We start from the raw sequence: 22964 nt of genomic DNA on the forward strand, positions 1-22964 counted from the left end.
GTTGGCTTGACTGCCTTATCAGAGATCAGTTATCCATTGATGAGAGGGTCTAAATCTGAACACTCTATTTTATTTCATTGGTTGGTATATCTATCTTTATGCCAATACCATGCTGTTTTGACCACTGAAGCTTTGTAATACACCTTAAAGTCAGGTAGTGTGAGACCTTCTACTTCATTTTTTCTCAAATATTTTTAGCTATTTGTGACATCCTCCCCTTCCAGATAAATTTGATTGTCAAAGTTTTTTTTTTTAATTTCTGCAAAGTAAGTTTCTGGAACTTTAATTGGTATTGCATTGACTCTATAAATCGATTTAGTTAGAATTGACATCTTAACTATATTTAGTCTTCCAATCCAAGAATACGGCATGCCCTTTCATTTATTTAGGTCTTCTGTGGCTTCTTTTAGCAACTGCTTGTAGTTTTCTTTGTATAAGTCTTTTGTACCATAGTTAAATTTATTTTTAATTATTTTATTCTTTTGATTTCAATTTTAAATGGAATTTTTCCTTGATTTCCCCCTCAGATTACTCATTACTACTGTGTAGAAACACTACAGATTTTTGAGTGTTGATCTTTTAACCTGCCACTTTGCTGTACTCATTTATTAGCTCTAGTAATTTTACTGTGGCTTTTTCAGGGTTTTTGACATATAGTATGCTATCATCTGCAGACAGTGAGAGCTGCACTTCTTCCTTTCCAATTTTGATGCCTTGTAATCTTTTTCTTGTCTAGTTACTCTGGCTAGAACTTCCAACACAATGTTGAACAACAATGGTGGCAGTGGACAATCTTGTCTTGGTCATGATCTTAGGGGGAAAGCTTTCAGTCTTTCCTTATTGAGGATGATGTTAGTGTGTTTTTTGTTTGTTTGCTTGTTTTTTTAAATATATTCCCTTTATTATGTTGAGGAAGTCCCCTTCTATTCCTATCCTTTGAAGTGTTTTCAACAAGAAAGGATGTTGAATTTTGTCAAATGCCTTTTCTGCATCAATCGAGATGATCATGTGGTTTTTCTGCTTTGATTTGTTGACATGGTGTATTACAGTAATTGATTTTCTTATGTTGAAACATCCTTGCATACCTGAGATGAATCCAACTTGGTTAAGGTGTATAATTCTTTTAATGTGCTGCTGGATTCTATTTGCAAGAATTTTGTGGAGGATTTTTGCATCTATATTCATTAGAGAGATTGGTCTGTAATTATCTTTTCTTGTAGTGTCTTTGTCTGGCTTTAGTATGAGGGTGATGTTGGGTTCATAGAATGAGTTAGGTAGCCTTCCATCTTCTTCAATTTTTTTTTGAAGAGTTTGAGCTGGATTGATACTAATTCTTTCTTGAATGCTTGTTAGAATTCACATGTGAAGCCATCTGGTTCTGGACTTCTCTTTTTTGGGAGTTTCTTAATGACTGATTCAATTTCTTTACCTGTGATTGGTTTGTTGAGGTCATCTATATCTTCTTGAGTCAATGTTGGTTGTTCGTGCTTTTATAGGAATTTGTCCATTTCATCTACATTGTCTAGTCTCTTAGCATAAAGTTGTTTATAGTACCCACCCATTACCTCCTTTATTTCTGCTGGGCCAGTGGCTCTGTCTCCTCTTTCATTTCTGATTTTATTTATTTGCATCCTCTCTCTTCTTCTTTTTGTCAAATTTGCTAAGGGCCCAACAATTTTATTGATTATCTCAAAGAACCAACCTCTGTTTTATTGATTTTCTTGGTGATTTTCCTGTTCTCAATTTCATTTATTTCTGCTCTAATCTTCATTATTTCTTCCCTTTTGCTTGCTTTGGGGTTAGTTTGCTGTTCTTTCTCTAGTTATTCCAAGTGAATAGTTTATTCTTCAATTTTTTCTCTTTCTTCTTTTTTGACAGGCATTTAGGGTAATAAATTTCCCTCTTATCACTGCCTTTGCTGCATCCCACAAACTTTGATATGTTTTGTTTTCATTTTCATTTGCCTCAAGGTATTTACTGATTTCTCTTGTAATTTCTCCTTTGACCCACTGGTTGTTTAAGAGTGTATTGTTGAACCTCCATATACTTGTGAATTTTCTGGTCCTCTGCCTGTTATTGATTTCTAACTTCATTCCTTTATGATCTGAGAAAGTGTTTCATATGATTTCAATCTTTTAAACTTTATTGAGACTTGCTTTGTGACACAGCATATGGTCTATCCTTGAGAATGATCCATGAGCACTTGAGAAAAAGATATATCCTACTGTTGTGGCATGTAATATTCTATAAATGTCTGTTAAAGTCTAGTTAGTTTATTGTCTTATTCAAATTCTCTGTTTCTTTATTGATTCTCTGTCTAGATGATCTGTCCATTGATGAGAGTGGGAAATTGAAGTCTCCAACTGTGATGGTAGATGTGTCTACTTCTCTGGTCAGTGTTTACCTCAAGTACTTTGGAGCACTCTGGCTCGGTGCATAAATACTTATGATTGCTATGTCTTCTTGTTGAATTGTTCCCTTTATTAATATATACTGTCTTTATTTTAGTTGTTTTACATTTAAAATCTAATTTGTTGTATATTAGTATAGCTCCTCCTGCTCTTTTCTGATTGTTGTTTGCATGAAATATCTTTTCCCAACTTTTCACTTTCAACCTATGTTTGTTCTTTGGTCTAAAGTGTGTCTCCTGTAGATAGTATGTAGATGGGTCCTGTTTTTTAATCCATTTTGCCAGTCTATGTCTTTTGGTTGGGGAGTTAACCCATTAACATTTAGTATTATTACTGTAAGGGCAGTACTTTCATCTACCATTTTGTCTTTTGGATTTTTTACATCATACCTAATTTTTTTCTCTTTTTACATTTACATTTCATTTCTACACTCTTCTCCCCATCTCTTTCTTTCCAGTATTTTCCTATCTGCCTCTATTGCTCCCTTTAGTATTTCTTGCAGAGCCAGAAATTGGGCACAAATTCTCTTAGTGGTTTTTTTGGTCTGAAAGTGTTTTAATTTCCTCCTCATTTTGAAGGATAATTTTGCTGGATATATAATTCTTTGTTGGCAGTTTTTTTCTTTTAGAATTTTAAAATATCATACCACTATCTTCTTGCCTCCATGGTTTCTGCTGAGAAATCTATGCACAGTCTTATTGGGCTTCCCTTTTATGTAATGGATTGCTTTTCTCTTGCTGTTTTCAAAATTTTCTCTTTTTCTTTGACAGCTGACATTCTAATTAATAAGTGTCTTGGAGTATGTCTATTTGGGTCTATTCTGTTTGCAGTACACTGCACTTCTTGGATCTGTAATTTTAAGTCTTTCACAGAGTTGGGAAATTTTCAGTTATAATTTCCACCATTAGGTTTTCTCCTTCTTTTCCTTTCTTTTCTCCTTCTGGGACACCCGCAACATGTATATTTGTGTGCTTCATGTAGTCTTTCACTTCTCTGAGGCCCTGATCATATTTTTCTATTCTTTTTCCTATATTTTCTTTTTTTGTTGGATCTCAGATGGCCCATCCTCCAGTTCACTAATCCTTTCTTCTGCCTCTTGAAATTTATCATTGTAGGTTTCCATTGTTTTTTTTAATCTCTTCTACTGTGCCTTTCTTTGTCATGAGTTCTGTGATCTGTTTTTTCAGACTTTCAATTTCTTCTTTTTGTTTGCCCATTGCCTTCTTTATATCCTACCTCAATTCATTGATTTGATTTTTGATGAGAGTTTCCATGTCTGTTTGAACATCCTGAATTAATTGTTTCAACTCCTGTAGCTCATTCAAATTGCTGGTTTGTTGTTTGACTTGGCCATATCTTCAATTTTCCTAGAATGACTCATTATTTTTTGCTGGCATATAGGCATTTAATTTCCTTATTTAGTTTATTCTGGAGATTGTTTTCACTCTTTTAATTAGGATTTTCTTGCTGGATGGCTTTGTTCTCTAACTGTTCTTTGACATTCAGTTCGCCTTATTCTAGACCTCTAGGATAGGTTTTGTGTAATGGATCAGAATTTTTCAGTTCTTGTTTTCTTGTTTTTTGCCCTGCCTCTATGGAGCCCCAGTTTTTCTCCTTGACAGTCTACTTAGATATTATAGACCCCAGTCATAATTTCCCAGACCAGACTGACCTCCTCTCAGAAGAAAAGGGTCATCTGCATCAATTTTCCTTGAGGGTCAGACCGAGCAGGTTGACAGACTGTCTAATGAAGCCTCAAGACTCTCTGTTTCTCCTATCCCACCCAGTATGTGTTGCTCGTTTGCCTGCAGGTCCCACCAGCATAAGATGATGCAGTGCCTTTAACTTCAGCAGACTCTCCCTGCTGGGGGCATGGTTGTGAAAGAGGAGAGGTTGTAGGCTGGCTTTAATTGCTTCACTTTTCCAGTCCCTGGGGTCTGAATTCCTTGAGAGAGGTATTCCACCTGAGCTGGGCTCCACCCCTCTCCTGGGGAAGGCACAGCCCCCAGGGAATTACCTCCTTTCACCTGACCAGCCTCTTTGTCTCTCAGATAAGCTTAATTCCCCATTTGCCTGGGGCAGTTGGAGCCTGAGAAGCATTGCATTTGTATCTAATGAGCAGTTAAGCAGTAGAAGCTAAGCAAAAAAAAAATCCTTTTTAGAGCAGGGCCTCCCTCCCCCATTCCTTGGGTTTGATAATCAAGAGGCTAAATAGGTAATAGGTATGTTGCTGTATGTATCTCCAGGTCTTACATACCCCCCTCTTTTTTTTTTAGGGTCCAAACTTTTTCAAGTATTTTATGCTGTCTGAGCCCCAAAACCCTCTGTTTTTCTCCTTTTTTTTTTTTTCAGTCAGTCTTACCCCCTCTGTGCTTGGGCAAAAGCTAGTAACTTTAGCTCTTAGTCGATGTTTATCTGAGCTGGAGGTTTATTTTCAGTAGTCAGAATTTGTTAGTTAATTCTACAATTGGAGCTTCGTTGAGCTCAGCCCCTGCTGCTAGTAAAGTCTCTTTCCTTTCCCCTCTGGAAACCAGCCTGTGGGGGAGGGGCACCAGCCTGCATGGCTTAGGGTACTTACAGTTTTGGGTGGAATCACAGCTGATCCAGCTTGTGCAGACTGGTGTACACTGTGTGTCCGGTCACTGATGTGGCCCCAGCAGTTGTTCTGTACTGTTTCTGGCTATTTACAAGCTGCTCTTCAGAACAAACCAAATTTCACACCTTACTAAGCTACCATCTTGGGATGTCTATTTCTCATGTACTTTGGACCTCCTTGATTGGGTATATAAACATTAATGATAATTATTTCTTCTTGGTGAATTTTCCCTTTTATTAGTATATAGTGTCCTTCTTTGCCTCTTATGATGTACTTATATTTAAAGTCTATTTTGTCCAATATTAGTATACCCACCTCTGCTTTCTTTTGTTTGCAACTTGGGTGGAACATCTTTTTTCATCCTTTCATTTTCAATCTATTTGTATGCTTGCATCTAAGATGAGTCTCTTTTAAGCAGCATATAGCTGGATTATATTTCTTTACCCATTCTGCCAAACTGTATCTTTTAATTGATAATTAACCAATTAAATTAAATGTTAATTAACCATTAACATTCAAAGTAATTACTGTAAATGTGTTTCTTGAATCCACCATCTTAGTCTTTGGATTTTCTTTGTAAGATCTATATATTCATTTTTCTCATTGTCTTTTTATCCTTTAAGCTGCCCTTACTGGTACTTTTCAATTCTGTGCCTTCTTCCAGACCTCCCTCTCCTGTCTCTTTTTATTTCAGCCAGCAGAACTCCCTTTAGTATTTCTTGTACAGCTAGTCTCTGGTTGACAAATTCTTTCAGTATTTGTTTGTCTGTGACAATTTTAATGTCTCCCTCAGTTTTTTTTTAATGGTCAGGCACCAGGAATTGAACCCAGGTCTCTGGCATGGCAGGCAAGGACTCTGCTGTTGAGCCACTGTGGCCTGCCCTCCCTCAGTTTTGAAGGAGAATTTGGCTGTGTTTAGAATTCTTGGCCAGAAGTCTTTCTCTTTCAGGATGTTAAATATATCATATCACTGCCTTCTCACTTTCATAGTGCCAGTTTAGTAGTACGAACACAGTCTTATGTGGTTTCCCTTATATGTAGTAGATTGTTTTTCTCTTGCCACTTTCAGGATTTTCTGCTTCTCTTCAACAAACTGATTAGTATGTGTCTTGGGGAAGACCTATTTGAATTTATTCTATTTGAAGTTTGTTGGGTTTCTTTGATTTGCATATTTATGCCCTCTATAAGGGTTAGCAAGTTTTCCCCCATTATATCCTCAACTAATCTTCCTAGCCCTTTACTCTTCTCTTCTCCTTCTGGGACACCAATGATTCTTATATTTGTGCACTTTGCTTTGTCCATCATTTCCCTGAGATCCAATTCAAATTTTCCCATCTTTTTTGCCATTTGCCCTTTTGTATATTTGAAATCAGTTGTCCTGCTTTCTAGTTTGCTTATTCTTTCTTCTCCTTCTAATTGCTGTTGTATGTCTCTAGTATATTTTTTATTTTGTCTATAGCATCTTTAATCTCTATGATTATATGCTATTTTTTATTTAGTCTTTTCAAAGTTCTTTTATGCTCTTCTAGTGTCTTCTTGATCTCCATTATGTCATTAGCCATCCCACTGTTTTTTTTTTTTTTAGTAGGGTTATATGAGCATCTTTGCTTAGTTGTTCCAAAGTCTATGTCTCCTCTGGTGTTTTAATTAAGTCATTTAACTTGGTTATGCCTGCCTGCATTTTGATATGCTCAATGATCTTCTGTTGCTTCCTAGTCCATGTCTCCCTGTTCATGCATTCCTGAGGATTCCAAGCTTCCATTTGGAAAGGGGCATGTTAGGCTGTTATCACTAGCTGGACAGTCTCTGATTCTCTTTGTCTCAGTTCTTCAGTTTTTGCAACCAGGCCTTCCCTATGTGGTGTAGAAGACCCTCCCAGGTGGCTTACACCCTGGTATTGCTGCCCTAGTCACCTTCCCATCCCTTCTTTAGCTGTCCTTTGGAGCAGGGGTGAACTCAACCTTTCCTATTCCATCATTTTCTCTGGCTTGGTGCCTTTTGAGATTCTATCGACAGTAAACTTATACATAAGCTCACTGGGGCCAACCAGTTATAGATCAATTGTGGACTAGATTTCAATACTCATTTCTAATCAAATCTCAGCAATCAAATCTTTGGTAAGAAAGAACCAAGCTTAAACACAGATTACTGAAATTAACCTAGGTTGGAGATCAAGGTAACAGTGAATCAAAGAATACAAGAATTATTCCTGAGTAGCATTGACTAAGAATTTGGGGTTGACTCCTCCACAGCAATGTTACCCCTTCATAGCTGTCAATTACATTTCTTCTTGATGGTGGTAGAGAGAAGGAAAGCAAATGGGCTAATTCTAAATTGAATAACGTGATAGAATGGAAAACCCCATGAGAGAGAAGGCTTTTGTGGAATCGTGTGTGTGTGTTTGTGTGTGTGCGTGTGTGTTTGTATGTAGATGGAAGGGTGGTTGCAGCTTCAGGTAGAGAGTGTCAGTAGTGGGATGAGAGTTTGGAGAGGAACATACGTACTGCTTTTTCTTCCCTCACATTTCCATACTACCACATACCTGTTTCATCACTGCCATATGTCACCTTTGCCCAGGAGCTACATTGGAGCCTATTCAACCCTTTTAGACTTTCTCGCTTCACAAGTGCCAGGTTTATTCCTGATGCCAACTTGGGTATACTTCTCATTGGCAATGAACACCACACATTAACATTAACAAGCACATTGCCCATTAATCTTTCAGTAGGAGTGATTCTTGTTTGAGCTCCAAGATTTGGCTTGGAACCTGTTCAATTTTCTTTATGTGGTCAACACTATTTCCAATGTTCCAGGGCACTCAAAAGTTCTCAGAGATGAAGAGTAGGAGCGTTTACATTCAGAGTAGTGCTGATGCTCGATGGAAAGACTCCTGTATCTGTATTTGGGTATAACTAAACAGATTTCTCCTTCTCCTTGACCTCAGTCTACAGTCAAGACCCTGATGCAATAAGCCACTGTTAGCACTAGCTTCTTGCTGGTCCTACAAGAGGCACTTTTTAAAGAGCATGTAAAAAGAATAAAGGAAAGAATGGACTTCTCAGTACCACTTAACAACAGAAAATACCAGAACAATATACAAAGCTCTGGTATATTTGTATTTATGTATAGGTACATGTAAATATGAACATAGCATAGGAATGCTATTATATTATCATCTTTCAAAAAAGCTTTTTGCACTTGGGCATTTTCAAAATTCAAAGTTAAAATTGGGGAAATGACAACAGAGAGCTGGGACTACCCACCTCTCACCCACATGTTCACCAAGATGAAAGCCATGCCCTAGTTCTGTGCAGCTGCAAACACATCGTGCAGTGAGTGAGGGACACAGCTGTGTGGGCTCTAGGAGTGGCAAATTATGGGTTTCTGGGGACCTCTCATTTTTCCTTAAATGGTGTTCCAGTTTGCTAGCTGCCAGAATGCAATATGCCAGAAACAGAATGGCTTTTAAAAAGGAGGATTTAAAGAGTTGCTAGTTTAAAGTTCTAAGGCCAAGAAAATGTCCCAATTAAAGCAAGTCTATAGAAATATCCAATCAAAGGCATCCAAGAAAAGATACCTTGGTTCAAGAAGGCTGATGAAGTTCAGGGTTTCTCTCTCAAGTGAGAAGGCACAAGGTGAACACAGTCAGCGTTCCTCTCTCATCTGGAAGGGCACATGGTGAACACGGCAGCATCTGCTAGCTTTCTCTCCTGGCTTCCTGTTTTATGAAGCTCCCCGGGAGGCATTTTCCTTCTTTTTCTCCAAAAGTGGCTGGTTGGTGGACTCTGCTTTTTGTGGCTACGTCGTTCTGTTCTCTCAGAATCTCTCTCATTCTTCAAAATGTTTCCTCTTTTGTAGGATTCCAGTAAACTAAACAAGACCCACCCGAATGGGTGGAGACACATATCTACCTAATCCAGTTTAAGCAGTACTGAATAGGGATTAGAAGAAACAGCTACCTTTACAAATTGGGATTAGGATTAAAACATGGCTTTTCTAGGGGACACGCATCCTTTCAAACCAGCACAGGGTTAATTATGTTTCTTCCCATTTCAAGTAATGCCATACTCATATTCTGCCCCTGGGTTCTCTGGGATCCTGTACATGGCTCCATGTTGATCTTCCCCAAATCATTGGTTGCTTAGAACTTTTCCCCTATTTTCTTCTCAACTAAAATATGCCTGCGTGCTAATCAGCAGTTTTATGTCACTGTGAAACTGCACATTGAACCTAGTGACACTGAACCTAATGCACAACATCAAACAGGAGTGTGGTCCACTCGAGTTTATGAGTCAAGACATTGTCACTATATTAAGTGAAACAAAGCACTAAGTTAGAATTTAACAGTAGGAATTAAAAGTCTAATTATTCTTATAAGTTTTGGGGTCACTTGTATGTGCTCTATATGAGGGTGGCTTAGCTGAGTTACTTAAAAGCTACAGGTGGTTTAACCCTCTGCATCCTGAAAAAAGGTAAGAGTCAGAAGATGAATGGTTTAGCCACAAAAGCTTTAGAAGCCCAGCTGTTCACCTTTGCCATATACCTTGGTGTGCTTCTGTCTAATTTTTTCTGTGCCACTTTCAAGTATTGCAGTTTGCCAGAGAGGCAAAATGGAGAACTAAGATGGCAATACGAGCAGCAAGTTCTTCAATCTTTGTCTTTTTTAAAACCCAAACAATTGAGTATAGCTTTCCAAGAGTTTGGGTGCTCAATCCCTCACTAATGATCTGCTCTATAAAATCTGTGAACATCAACCTTTTTGTCTGTCTCTCTGTGTGTGTGTGTCCATCTGTATATAAAGTACTTTGCACATGTGACCATGTAGTTGCTCAACACTAATGATTGTGGGATATACTGCGCTAAGCTATGATAGCATCATCATTCCATTTGGGACAAAAATCTAAGAAAAACTGAATTAATTTTACTTCCATGAGAGTTGGTAAACAATAAATGCAATATCATCGCCCAACTGGAAAAAAAAAATGTGCCTGGTCTCCTCATTCCATTCCCAACTAACATGAAAAACTAAACCACAGGTATGATAACATAAGCTCTTAGCAAAGTAACACTGGCAAAACATTTGTGCTTTAACAAGAGATTTGATGTTCTACTGCTCTTTCAAATATATCATTTGCTTTCTTGCTAGCCTACTGATGAAAAGTTATCAAATGCAAAAACTGGTAAAAGAAACGTAAATCTCATGGTGAATTCAGTGTTCATTTTTATGTGCATGCACCTAAAGTTTCCATTGTGCTCAGCATAACAGTTGATATTTCAGTAAGTAGGCTACTACAGGAATTCAAAAACTAGGAGAGAAGTAAGACAAGCACTCAAATGAGAACTCAGAGACTGTTCTGTGCCTTACACACTGTATTTTATATTTTATCTAGGAAACAGACTCAGAGAGGGTGTATATCTGACATTATGCTTCACAGAAGGCCATGCTGAGTGCAGTACAAGAGCCTGGAGTGTTATTCGATTGACAAGAGGCCAAAGGCAGGGCTATGAGATGGGAGAAATCTTAGGATCTTTGGAAAGAAGATGGTTGGGCTTATCTGACCCAGGCGGGAAGGGGGACTGGGTGAAGACTTGACAGGCATGACTAATGAGGAGGCAAAAATTGTTTCCACCTAAGGAAAAATGCTGTAGAGAAGATTTTATGAGCTGTTGTCACTTTCTGGCTTGACTATTGAAGAATCACAAAAAGTTCATTTTACTCTTTCAGCAACCTGTTTTTGTAGATTAGCAATATTGCCACCAGAGGGCAGCAGCATAACAGGATTTTATATATATATTTAATGTAAGAAGGAAAACTAGTATGAGAAAACAATTAGAACACAGTTCCATTAAAAAAAACGGATCAAATATAGATCTCTTTGTCATCATTGCTGAAGTTGATACTTTCAAGGATATTGAAACAAAGGGAAGCCAAGTATACCGGGTTCAAGGGAGGAAGCCCTGCAGAGCAGTGATTAAACGTAACTTCAGAAGTCAGACAAATGAGATTTGAAGGCTCAGGCTTCCCTTGTTAGCTCTGTGCGCTTCAGGCAGTTAAATTAGCCTCTTAAGATTGTTGTGACGATTAAATGTCCTACAGGCCTGGTACACACTCAACGCTAATAAGTGGAAGTTATTGTCATTGCAAACAATATCCTCTGTAGCTCTTAGCTTTTCATTAAAAACTTCCTTCTATAAAGAAACACTGAGTGGCACATATGAAGTTGCCACCTACTTTGGGTTTGTAGCTCAAAGGTTTCAAGGCGGACTCATGGCAAAGCTCTAGTAACTTTCCTTCTGCCCACTACTACAATTCAATTTAGGGAGGCATTTTGGTGGCAGGCCTTTTACACTCACTGCTCCTCAGGGTTCCAATCTGAAAGGCTACATATAAAAACCGATGGAAGGGGAAAAAAAAATAAAAAAAATAATAAAAGGCCAGTGCGACGGTGGCTCAGCAGGCAGAGTTCTTGCCTGCCATGCCAGAGGCCCAGGTTCGATTCCCGATGCCTGCCCATGCGAAAAAAAAAAAAAAAGTAAAAATCAGTGGAAGGGTTTTAGGGGTGTCATTTGGTGGGTTAAAAAACTTCAATGTCTCCTAACTGCTTTTAGGATAAAGTCAGTATCCCTTAGCTTAGTTCATTGGACTCACCTTAAAATCTGGTCACACCCATGAAGATACCCGCTGCTGTAATCCAGTATTCCATCTGTGGTGTGTTGTAATCAGTTATGAAGCATGTCAGAAATAATTTGATGGTAATTAGGGTTAAAATATTGAAGGTATATATGGTTAGCATGCTGGGAACTGTGCTCACCCAGGGGAAGACCTTTGGATCTGTCTTGGGCTGAGGAGGAACCATTGAGAATGGCTTTTTTAGGCACGCTGGTCTTAATGCCCTCTGAACCCATTGCAAACCTTCATTTATTTGTCATTCATAAATAAAGTAGTAAGCCATTACTCAAGCTTTCTTCTGCTTCCAAGGGTTTTTCTACCTTCCTTACTTCCTCATCCAGCATCCTACACGATACTTACACAAGTGAAGCCTTTACCAATCCATCAGGAGCTGTCACTCCCTCTCCCTGCTTGCACTATGAATATTTTCATTATCACCTTCATTCATTCCACAAACATCTGAATGCCTAGAGTTATCACATTGCCTCATAACATGACTACATGTTAGTCACTTTAGCAGCAGTGCAGATATTCGCATGCAGGGACCATTTCCTAATTGTCTTTGCATGACCAGAATTGGGTACAGAGGGAAGCACACATACTAAAGAATAATGGCTGTTCTGTAAACTAAAAAAAAAAGAAAGAAAAGAAAAGAAAACAAAAAGTGTCATGGACTATGAGAAAGAAGCATATATGGAAGGTTGTAGATGAGACTTATCAGGGGAAGAGGGTGGAGAACAGAGGAAGAAGTGGAGAGTAGAGTCAAAAAAAAGCACGTCTTCTGGAGGTAAAAAGCAAACTCTTTCATTGTTCTGGCAGAAGTTGCCAGCACCTATTTTTCAGTAGACATAGGTACTAGGATCCTTTGTCCCCAATGTGTTATTTTGCCTTTGTTATCAAATCCTAATCTTTAGAGTCCATCAGCTAAGCCATTAGCCGCTTTTTAAGTTGAGTACAGATTGAATATAAAAGTCATTAATGTCCGCCAGAGGGAAAAACAAACAGAATCCATGGACGTGTAGGGGTACAAGCTGGTACCAAAGTAGAATGTCTACGTACCTCGAGGCTGAATGTGCAGGGAGTTCAGGGTATAAGAGAGACCCAACTTCCCTCTGTGCTCTTGCCCTTGGCTCTTGCCACTGCACCCTGCATGTTGGTGGGCTATTGACAATGAGCACCATGAAGATTCTGGTCTTGGTCTTGGTTTGTCTACACCTCTCAGAGGGTGTAGACAGGTGTGTATTGAGATTCAGCTTCACTGTGAATTCCAGTCCTCACTCTGATAAGCTAGGAAAGACCAAAGGCCTTCCTCTGCAAACCTCTTGGGGCAGCAGTCAGGGTGTCTCTCGATATCATAAACTGAACACTCACTGCCCACTGGGTCAAGACTTGAAATGAATGGATGCATGGATGGATGGATGGTTGAATAGAGTGTGTCTGGGGTGGTGTGTGTGTGGGTAAGGGTGGGTTGAGTGTGTTAGTGTTCAAGAAGGAAGGATTCATGATCCCTGCCCCAGACTTACAGGAATGACTGGGAAGAAACAGACCTCGCTTCTCTGGAAACAACACATAAGCACAACAGACCAAATATCTGGGTTTCTGTATACCCATGCTGGGAATGCAGGAGTGACTACAGTGGTCAGAGCTGGTGGGAATCTGGGAGGACTTCCTGTGAGAGACCATTCTTGAGCAGAGTACTGGATGTATTTGAAGAACTGCAGGGACTGCTTTAACGGGGGCAGTATGAAGTTCATTCCTTGGTTTACCCTATTCTCTGCAGAATCATTCTGAAGAAAGGCAAGTCCATCCGTCAGGCAATGGAGGAGCAAGGTGTTCTGGAGAAGTTCCAAAAGGAGTTCCGGAAGGTTGATCCAGCTTCCAAGTACCATTTCAATGAAGATGCTGTTGCCTATGAGTCCATCACCAACTACATGGACGTGAGTGAACGACGGGGGAGGGGCGGCTGTCCAGAACCCTTGGCTACTAACCATCTCAGACACTTGTTTTCGCCTCTCTTTAGCTGTGATTTTAGGCCAGCTACTAAGCCTTTCTGTCATACGTTCCTATGGAAAGTATATGAACAATAGAATTGTGTGTTGACACTGTCTATAATCGTTCTCTTTCCTTTTCTGTTTTTCTGTCATTAATGGCCCATTTCTCTAAAGTTCCATTTAAAAGATTCCCAGTGGGAATATTCAAATCAATTGAGAGACCCAAACAAAGTCCCAGAAATGAGCTGCAAGGGGAAAGAAGAAAAACCCATGTGATGCTGCCAGGCCACACAGCTGGATTTTCAGTGACTCCAGATACTACTTCTCTCCCCATTTTGGAAAAGTTTATTGGTCCCTTCCAGAGCAATGTTTGGATGTTGTCTACACTATGATGTCTGATCAGGGCGTTGGACACTCTGGTGCTCTATGGGCTTGTTCTTAGTGAAATGTTGTGTAGAAGGTCAGCGCTGGAAGGCACCTAAGGGATCTCCTATTTCACCTCTTACATACTATAGATGAAGGAACTAGGGTCAGATAAGTGATGTGACTTGCCCAAATTCACCTAGAACTTAAACTCTCCCAGTAAAATGTTGGTCTTGCCCTCCATGCTGCTTCTTACCCGAGGCTTCCTCACTTTATACCCTTTGCTAGTGTGTCATTGAAGGAGGGTGGTGGTATAAGTCTCAACGCTGGACGAGAAGGGTATGCATGACTACGCATGTGTGCGTGATGTGAGGAGGGTGGGTCAACACTGGGAATGGCAAAGAGAAAGGAGGAGTTCTCCAATCCTGTGTGTTCTAGCATTGGTAGGGTAAATCCATGGAGATGTCACACTTTTGCAAAGTAGAAAATGCATTGGAGGAGAATGTCTTGCTAAACTGAATCTCAGCTGGCCGGAAGGACTGAGCTTGCAACTTGGGACAAAAAGGTAGAATATCCAGAGGGGCTGGCTCCAGATGGGAAGGAAGAATTTGTGGACTTCTGTGAGTAAACTTTTTCCCCATCTTTGGGACAAAGCATGGGAGTTTAATGAGGGTGTCAAACCTTTCTTTTCAGTCTTTTTATTTTGGGGAGATCAGCATTGGGACACCACCACAAAATTTCCTGGTCCTCTTTGACACCGGTTCCTCCAACCTGTGGGTGCCCTCCATCTACTGCCAGAGCCAGGCCTGCTGTGAGTACACCCCAATAATCACCCACTCTCATAGATGGAAGCAGAGGGCAGGGCAGGGAAAGGAGAGTTAATAAGCATGGGAGCCAAGATTTGAGCTCAGGCTTCTAATTTCAAGTCCAGAGTTCTTTATCCATATCTTTGATCTCATCCTGCTTATTTTAGGGACATTTAGAAATCTTGCCCTTAGTCTATCGAGCACTTCACCACATTTTAGAAGGTTGTCTGTTCTGCAGAGAGGGAGGAGAAAGCCTTCTATTCCTTTCTACACTTTTCCTTGCCCCTAGCTCTCTTGTAGCCCAGAATTCCTAGCACCCCTATGGCCATCCTTACCTCAGGGCATGGTAAATTGGGAGGAATCTGGGCAATGTCTATTATTCAAGAGGGCAGGCTTTTCTGGGACCAATACAGATTGCCTAGATTACAAAGGATCTGAGGCCACTGGCCAGTCCCACCTCTGATGACCCCAGGCCATTGAGAATAAGTTGCCTTATTTTAGAAAGCAGTGTTTTAGAAAGCAGTGAATGATACTAATATTCCATTTTGTCTCTATAGCCAATCACAACAGATTCAACCCCAACCTGTCCTCTACCTTCAAAAACAATGGGCAGACTTACACTTTGTCCTATGGGAGTGGCAGCCTGAGTGTGGTCCTAGGATATGACACTGTGACTGTGAGTGACGTTCTCTTAGTCTCCCAGGGTTTGGGGTTTTGGGCTCATTTTCTAGAACCTTAAGCCATGAAATAAATCCACGTTTATTATAAACTTTTTAGAAGCTGACAGTCAGAGAGGACTTCAGAGCCTATCTCTTTGTAATAGTAGAAAGTTCTTTATGCTGTGCAAAGTTTGTCTTCTTGTAACTTTGATTCTTGGTTTGTACTATGCTTTCTGGAACCACATAGAATATATCTGCTTCTTCTTCTACATAATAACACTTTGGATATTTGAAGACATAGTTTCTCACTCTTTTCTTCTTTCTTCAGGTCAAACACCCACAATTCTTCTATTCATTTTTGTACATGAGTTATTTATTATAAAACCAGTCACTGTCCTTTCCATTGTCTGAGGAAATGAAAACTATAACTCCAGAAAATGGCTGCCTCTGCCTCCCCGACACCCATACTCTTTTTCTCCCCAGTTGTGCATGGTTGGGTGGCACTGTTTACCTTTCCATTCTTCACTCCCAGGGTTGAGATCTGCATGAAAGAAGCCAACTTGCTCTCCCAGGAGAGGTTCTAGATTCCAGACCCTGGGAAGGATTTGCCCACCTGACTTACAAACCCCATTACCTGCTCACCCTAGGTGCAGAACATCGTTGTCAATAACCAGGAGTTTGGCCTCAGTGAGAATGAGCCCAGCAACCCCTTCTACTATTCAAACTTTGACGGGATCCTGGGAATGGCCTACCCAAACATGGCGGTGGGGGATTCCCCTACGGTCATGCAGGGGATGCTGCAGCAGGGCCAGCTCACCCAACCCATCTTCAGCTTCTATTTCTCTCGGTAAGAACCTGGTGCCCTATCCCCTGTCCTGGGAAGAGCTTAGAAAATGAGGCTCCACATGGGTTTGCCACCCCTACAGAGTCTATAACCCAAGATCGGTCATGGCCCAGGTTATCAAGTTTCCTGACATAATGAGATTAACTTGTTGTATACAATCTATGCATTTCTGAAAATTTGTGAGAAATGTCATTTTATTGGGAATTTTATTTTAAGCTCATGGTAAGAATTTTTTTTTTATTATATTAGACCGTAAGCCATATGATGACTCTTTTCTTAAAAGTAAGCAATATTCCCTCAACATTTATTTTATAAATCTGGAGACTGATATATTAGATTTGCCAAACGTGGAGGTATAGAACAAGCCACATGAGCATTTACTAGTAAAGGGAGCAATAATGAAATAATTGTAACAACATCTTCAGCTTTATAAAGTGTTTTTCTATCCCCTGCTTCAAGTGACATCTCAAGAGTCCTATTATCAGCCCCATTTTACCAGAGAGAAAATGTAGGCTCAAAGAGGTTGCCAAGATTACTCACTGGTAGCATGGAAGCAGCCTCAAATTCAAGTATTTTGATCACAAAATCCAATGCTTTTCCTACCCCACCTAGCCTTGAACTTTTGTGGCAAACTTTACTCCCTGCACCTTCATTCCAGAACACACAATCTTCAGGGGATCTGAAGTCCAAACCACTTTCTTCTATGACTCACAGGCCCATGGTAGTGGAAACATGAGACTTAAATCCTTATAATGTTGTCTAGTTCACAACCTGACGATCATAGGAGCATTCCCATCATAGCACTCTTGAGATCTCAGCCAAGCCTAATTCCAGATGTTTCCAGAGCTGTTCCTTTACCTTCTCATTTCATGCCAGGGAGAGTTTCTCAGGGATACTTTTTATTTTTTATTTGTATATTATATATTCACATACCATGTAACCATGCAAAGTGTACAATTGATGGTTCCCAACATCATCATAAAACTGTGCATTTAACATCACAATACACTTTTTCTTTTTTTGTAAAAAATAACATACATACAAAAAGCAGTGAATTTCAAAGCACATCACCCCAAGTAGTTATAGGGTTTCAGAGTTTGATAGGGTTATAATTCCACAATTTTAGTTTTTTACTTCTAGCTTCCCTAAGATACTGGGAATTAAAAGAAATTTCAATATAATGATGCAGCAATCATACTCATTCGTTAAATCCTAACTTCTCTGTGCAATTCCACCATCACCTTTGATCTTTCTCCCACTCTTTAAGGGTATTTTGACTATGCCCATTCTAACTTTTTCATGTTGGATGGTGCTGTGGATAATATGGGATAGGGAGATGGCACCAGTAGATGTTCTGGAGAGGCTGGCCCCTCTGCATTTCAGGACTTATATGGTCCAGGAACACATCTGGAGGTTGTAGGTTTCTGGAAAGTTACTCTAGTGCATGGAAACTTTGTGGAATCTCATATAACACCCTAAGTGTTCTTTAAGATGGGCAGGAATGGTTTTGGTTGGGGTTTGGCAAGCGATGATAGGTAGCAATGTCCAACTGAAGCTTGCATAAGAGTGACCTCCAGAGTAGCCTCTCGACTTTATTTGAACTCTCTTATTTGTAACACTTATTGTCCTCCATTTGGTCGGGATGGCATTGTTGATCCCATGGTGCCAGGGACAGACTCATTCTTGGGAGTCATCTCCCATGCCACCAGGGAGATTTTCATGCCTGGATGTCATGTCCCACATAGTGGGGAGGGCAATGATTTTACTTGCAGAATCAGGCTTAGAGAGTGCAAGGCCACATCTGAGCAACAAAAGAGGTCCTCTGGAGGTGACTCTTAGGCATACTTATAGGTAGACTAAGCTTCTCCACTATATACATAAGCTTCACAAGAGCAAGCCTCAAGATCAAGGGCTTTGCCCATTGATTTGGGTATCCCAAATATTTGTCACAGTTTTAGGGGTTTCCCTGGTGGCAAAGTATAATAGCTCCATATTTTTCTCACTCAAGGATACTTTTATGATTTATCTTCAAGTTCTGGGTTTCCAATCCTATCTACACCTTTATGGGCATAGTTTATATTTTCAGTTTTATAAGAGTTTGGTTTCACTCTGAGAAGTCTTCTCTCTCTTGTGCCTCTAAGCCAGGTGGTGTCTGAAGAGCATCTCAAAGGACAGCATCCCTCATTCTCTGTACCTTGCTGCCTGAGGGAGGGAGAAAAGGAGAGAGAAGAGAGAGAAACAGCCTGTCCCCTTGTGTTGTGGGAACTCATGCTCCTTTATGTTTCTCCCTAGCCAACCAACTGTTCAGTATGGAGGAGAGCTCATCCTGGGAGGTGTGGACACTCAGCTTTATTCTGGCCAGATCACCTGGACTCCTGTGACCCAGGAAATGTACTGGCAGATTGCCATCCAGGAGTAAGTAGAGGAGGCAGTTCCTAAGGGTTGTAGACCTTTCTAGGGTGCCCTTCCAGTATGCCAATGTTCCCTGTTCTTGCGGTGGCTGTCACCCTTTCTTCATATCACATAGGCTTCTTAAAGAATCACCTAAGCTACCTAGGCAGAGGTGGGCTGGGAGCTCAATAGCTAGTGACATTTAGCTCTTGTTTGAACTTTTTGATTGGTTATCTGAGCCTTGTGTTGCCAGCAGGATGGTCATTCCTAAGCACCGTGAGTCCCTGTACTTTTTTTCTAATGATGAAGCTTCATCAACACATCAGCATCATTTTCACCACTTCCATCAGCAGTAAAAGTAGGAGCCACTGAGGCATGATATGTGCCAGCCACTACGCTAAGTGCTTTACTTAAATCATTGTGTATAATTTCCACAACAACACTGAAAAGAAATTAGCAACATATTTTACCCCATATGTAAAGAAACTAAGCTTCAGAGGTTAAGTAACTTGTTCAAAGTCACACATTTCATAAGAATAAGATTTATCCCAAAGCTCGTCATCATGACCTCTGTAGTTACTTCACACTCAAAGTCCCCAAGAAATCTCCATCATTTACAAATTAAATGCCAAACTCCTTTGGCTTAGCATTCAAACCATTCAAAACCTAGGCCCCCACCTATTAATATAGCTTTCCTACCATTTCCTTACATGAAGCATAGAATTCACCAAGTCTTTGCATGATTTTCTTACTTCTGTTCTTTTTACCATATTGTCTTCAGTATCCTTCCTCTCCTTTATGCTTACTCAAATTTTAGGGTCCTTTAAAGCCCTGATTAATTTCAGCCTCCTTCATAAAGTCATCTCAGGGGGCCCTGGTTCTAAGTGATCTCTCTTACTTTTTTACCTGGCTCCTGTCCAAATAATATGTCCTAATCATTGTGTGAGGCACTGGGGAAAGAGCACAACTTGCATGGAGAGATAAGTAAGAGCCTGACATGTTCAGAGACTGGTTTAGTGTGCTTTGAATAAAAGGTGTCTTTTACGCATGGCCAAATTCTACTCATCTTTCAAGTCTCGCCTTAAGCATCATTTCCTCTGAAAAGTGATTTGTGACCCCCCAAGACTAGATCAGGCCTCCTCTTCTATGGCATGCTGCATTTCCTTCTTGGTACTTACTATGGCCTTAATGAAATATCATATACATGTTTTTTGTTAAGTGTCTGTCCCCTCCACTAGACTGTGGTGTCTGTGTCATTCTCTACTGTATCTCCAAGAGCCTTGCACAATGCCTGGCTCAAAGACAGCACCCAAAAATAAATGTCAAATGGGAGGAAAGGTAGAGCATCAGAAATAGGCTTGACAAAGAATTGTGGACTGTATCATGTAAGGTGTTATGTACCACATTATAGAGTTTATCAGCTACAACCTTATACTATTAGTCATGGCTTCATCTATTGAATCTTCTTGTCTCTATTAGAAAAAACTCCTTGAAAACAGTAAGTACAAATAATCTCCTACTATTATCACCATAATCTCTGGAAAGAGTGTCTTGTACATAGTAGATGTCCAAAATGTGTTTTATTATGGGTTACAAACCCTGATGGTGCTATGTGCTGGACCCCATAAAAAGGTAAATTAAAGAATATAAGACCTGGTCCCTGCCTTCTGAGGGCTTTCAGTCAGAGCTGGTGAGGATACCAGGCTAAGGCTTAGGATATTAATCGAATAAATACAAAGGTGCAGATATTATGTGGGAAGATGTGTAATATGGCTTATCTGGCTTGCAAAAAGCAGAATTTGAGAGCTGCCGAGTTGGGAAGGATGAGGAGTGGACATGACTCATGTTTGCAGCAGAGGTGCTTGACCTTCTTTGTCCTGGTCTCCCCGTCAGGTTTGCCATCGGTAACCAGGCCACTGGCTGGTGCTCCCAGGGCTGCCAGGCCATTGTGGACACTGGGACCTTCCTTCTGGCTGTCCCCCAACAGTACATGAGCTCTTTTCTCCAGGCAACAGGAGCTCAGCAGGCTCAGAATGGTGATGTGAGTAACTAGAAGCCAAGGGCTTCTTTGCAGCTCCAGACAGCCTCAACACAGGAGCCAGTGTGCAATGAGTTCATAAGAGAGAGCGAAAGAAGGATTACATGGGGACCTCTAATTGCAGGGCAATTCAGGCAGAGACACAGCATGGTTTTTCAGGTGATGAACCCTCAATGCAAAGAAGGGCAAAGGGAGGTTATAATCCCATCCAGACTGTGATTATGAGGTAAATGATTGTCAGGAGGTGCTGCTAATCTGTTGCACATTTCAACTTTGGCCACTGCCATTTGACCACGCTGAAATGTTAGAGTCTGGGGGCAATACATTTCTCCATTATACTGGGTTTCTTTCCTAGGAATTCGTCTTTAGGTTTAATTCTGAGTAGCCTCCTTTCCATAGACTTGCTCCCCTTTGTACATGTATCTGTAGTTTGCTTCTTCCTGGATGCAAGGCTGTCTCCAGAGTGAATCTTGGTTCCTCAGTATGTGTGCATGCATGCGTGTGTGGTGGTGTTGGGAGGGGGGAGGTCAGGGTGAGTACATGGACAAGGGCACACAAATGTGGCTATGAGTGTGTACAAGAGTAAACTTCTACTAGTGTGAGTACATACTTATGCATTTTCTCTATAACTCATACTTTCTGAGACTAGAGACTTGTTCTAGAAACAGGCTAACTATGGCCATATCAACACAACCAAATCCAAAAGCTGAGGGGCGTTTGAGGACAGTGCTCAAGAAAGCAAGAGGGTCTGGTCAGTGTTGTGTCTGGGAGTCAGGCTATGCCTTTCCTGCCCTGAAACAGTCTGTGATGGAGGGGGCCAAAGGGAGAGTCACACTGGGAGCTCAAATGCAAAAGGGGTGGGGGTGGAGGACTCGGGCCCTTGTCTGGACTCCCAGTCCCCTGGGGCTCCTCAGCTTTACCTCTTCCATCTCTCAGTTTGTGGTTGACTGCAACTCCATCCAGAGCATGCCCACCATCACCTTCATCATCAGCGGAAACCAGTTCCCTCTGCCTCCTTCTGCTTATGTATTCAATGTACGTATTCACTCCCAGGGTCCTGTGATAAGGTGGGCTTATCCCAGCTCACATCTGGGCAGCTATGGGGAATCATGAGGGGCCAGGCTGCAGCTGAACAAGAATTCAGAGGCTCCTCTTGGGTATCATGGGACTGTAGGGTCAGGGAGGTTCTTGTGGGGAAATGTCTCGACCATGCAACTGGTTATATCCTCATGTCCTTTGTCTTTTTAGAACAATGGCTACTGCAGACTTGGGATTGAGGCTACTTACTTGCCCTCCCCCAACGGGCAGCCCCTGTGGATTCTGGGAGACGTCTTCCTCAAGGAATATTACTCTGTCTACGACATGGCCAACAATATGGTGGGCTTTGCCCTCTCTGCCTAGAGTCGCTGGATGCATCTGTCTCCACTCTTCTCTGCAGGGTTCTGGAATCGCCTTAATGTTTGTGAGGGCTGATGGCAACATTTTAAATGATTTTAACCTATTCCTTTCACTAGATTCTTACTTTCTGCAACTAATAAATCAGGAACCTTCAAATATTGTTTGATGTTCCTCCTTCCAAGATGTCTTTTCTTGTGTTCTGCGTTTAGTAGTTTATTCTAAATTTGAATGTAGTAATGGCTATTTTAGGGGATCAATTAACTGATCCACAGAAAACAGAAGGGGCAGTTTCTGAATATGGAACCACAGCAATAGAAGTTAAGGACACAGTGAAAACCACATGGGGACCTCTGATTGGAGGTTATCGCCCCTCCCAGCACTCTCTCTCTCCCAATGTGTTTTATTCTCCATCCTTAGAAAAGAACATGAGCCAGAGTAATTATTGATTCAACAATGTTAGAAGAGGAAAAAAAATCTTATGCAGTTTTTCATAAGGTGACGTGATGGCCAAATCTGACCAAAAAATATGTTTTGAAGGGGAGCAACACTATTTTGAAGAGTTTGAATGTTATTGAGTATTTTCACAGCCCCATCACTCCTTGCTGGTATTCTTAGCTGCCCCATATATTATTAACATACCTGCCTGCTTTGAAAGTATTTGAGTTTAATGCCCCAATCCTATTTTGCAGTGGAAGGAACTGAGGTATGAGAGGTGACCATGCAGTTACTCTCAAAATCAGAACGAGATTCAGTTCAGTAAATATCTTTTAGAGTCACCTATGTATAAGCCAAAGCCC

General features: G+C 40.7%; 1 protein-coding gene across 1 annotated transcript; it reads left to right on the forward strand.

Moving 5' to 3' along the window:
• The first annotated feature begins 12856 nt into the window (after nt 1-12856).
• Nucleotides 12857-22170, forward strand: LOC143649384 (pepsin B). Its single transcript, XM_077119464.1, has 9 exons — nt 12857-12912; nt 13458-13614; nt 14725-14842; nt 15395-15513; nt 16144-16343; nt 18633-18755; nt 20625-20772; nt 21706-21804; nt 22018-22170. The coding sequence occupies exons 1-9, from the start codon at nt 12857-12859 to the stop codon at nt 22168-22170; spliced, it is 1173 nt and encodes a 390-aa protein (XP_076975579.1).
• The last annotated feature ends 794 nt before the right edge of the window (nt 22171-22964 follow it).

This window comes from Tamandua tetradactyla, chromosome 11 (assembly GCF_023851605.1).
Source record: "Tamandua tetradactyla isolate mTamTet1 chromosome 11, mTamTet1.pri, whole genome shotgun sequence".
Classification (NCBI taxonomy): domain Eukaryota; kingdom Metazoa; phylum Chordata; class Mammalia; order Pilosa; family Myrmecophagidae; genus Tamandua; species Tamandua tetradactyla.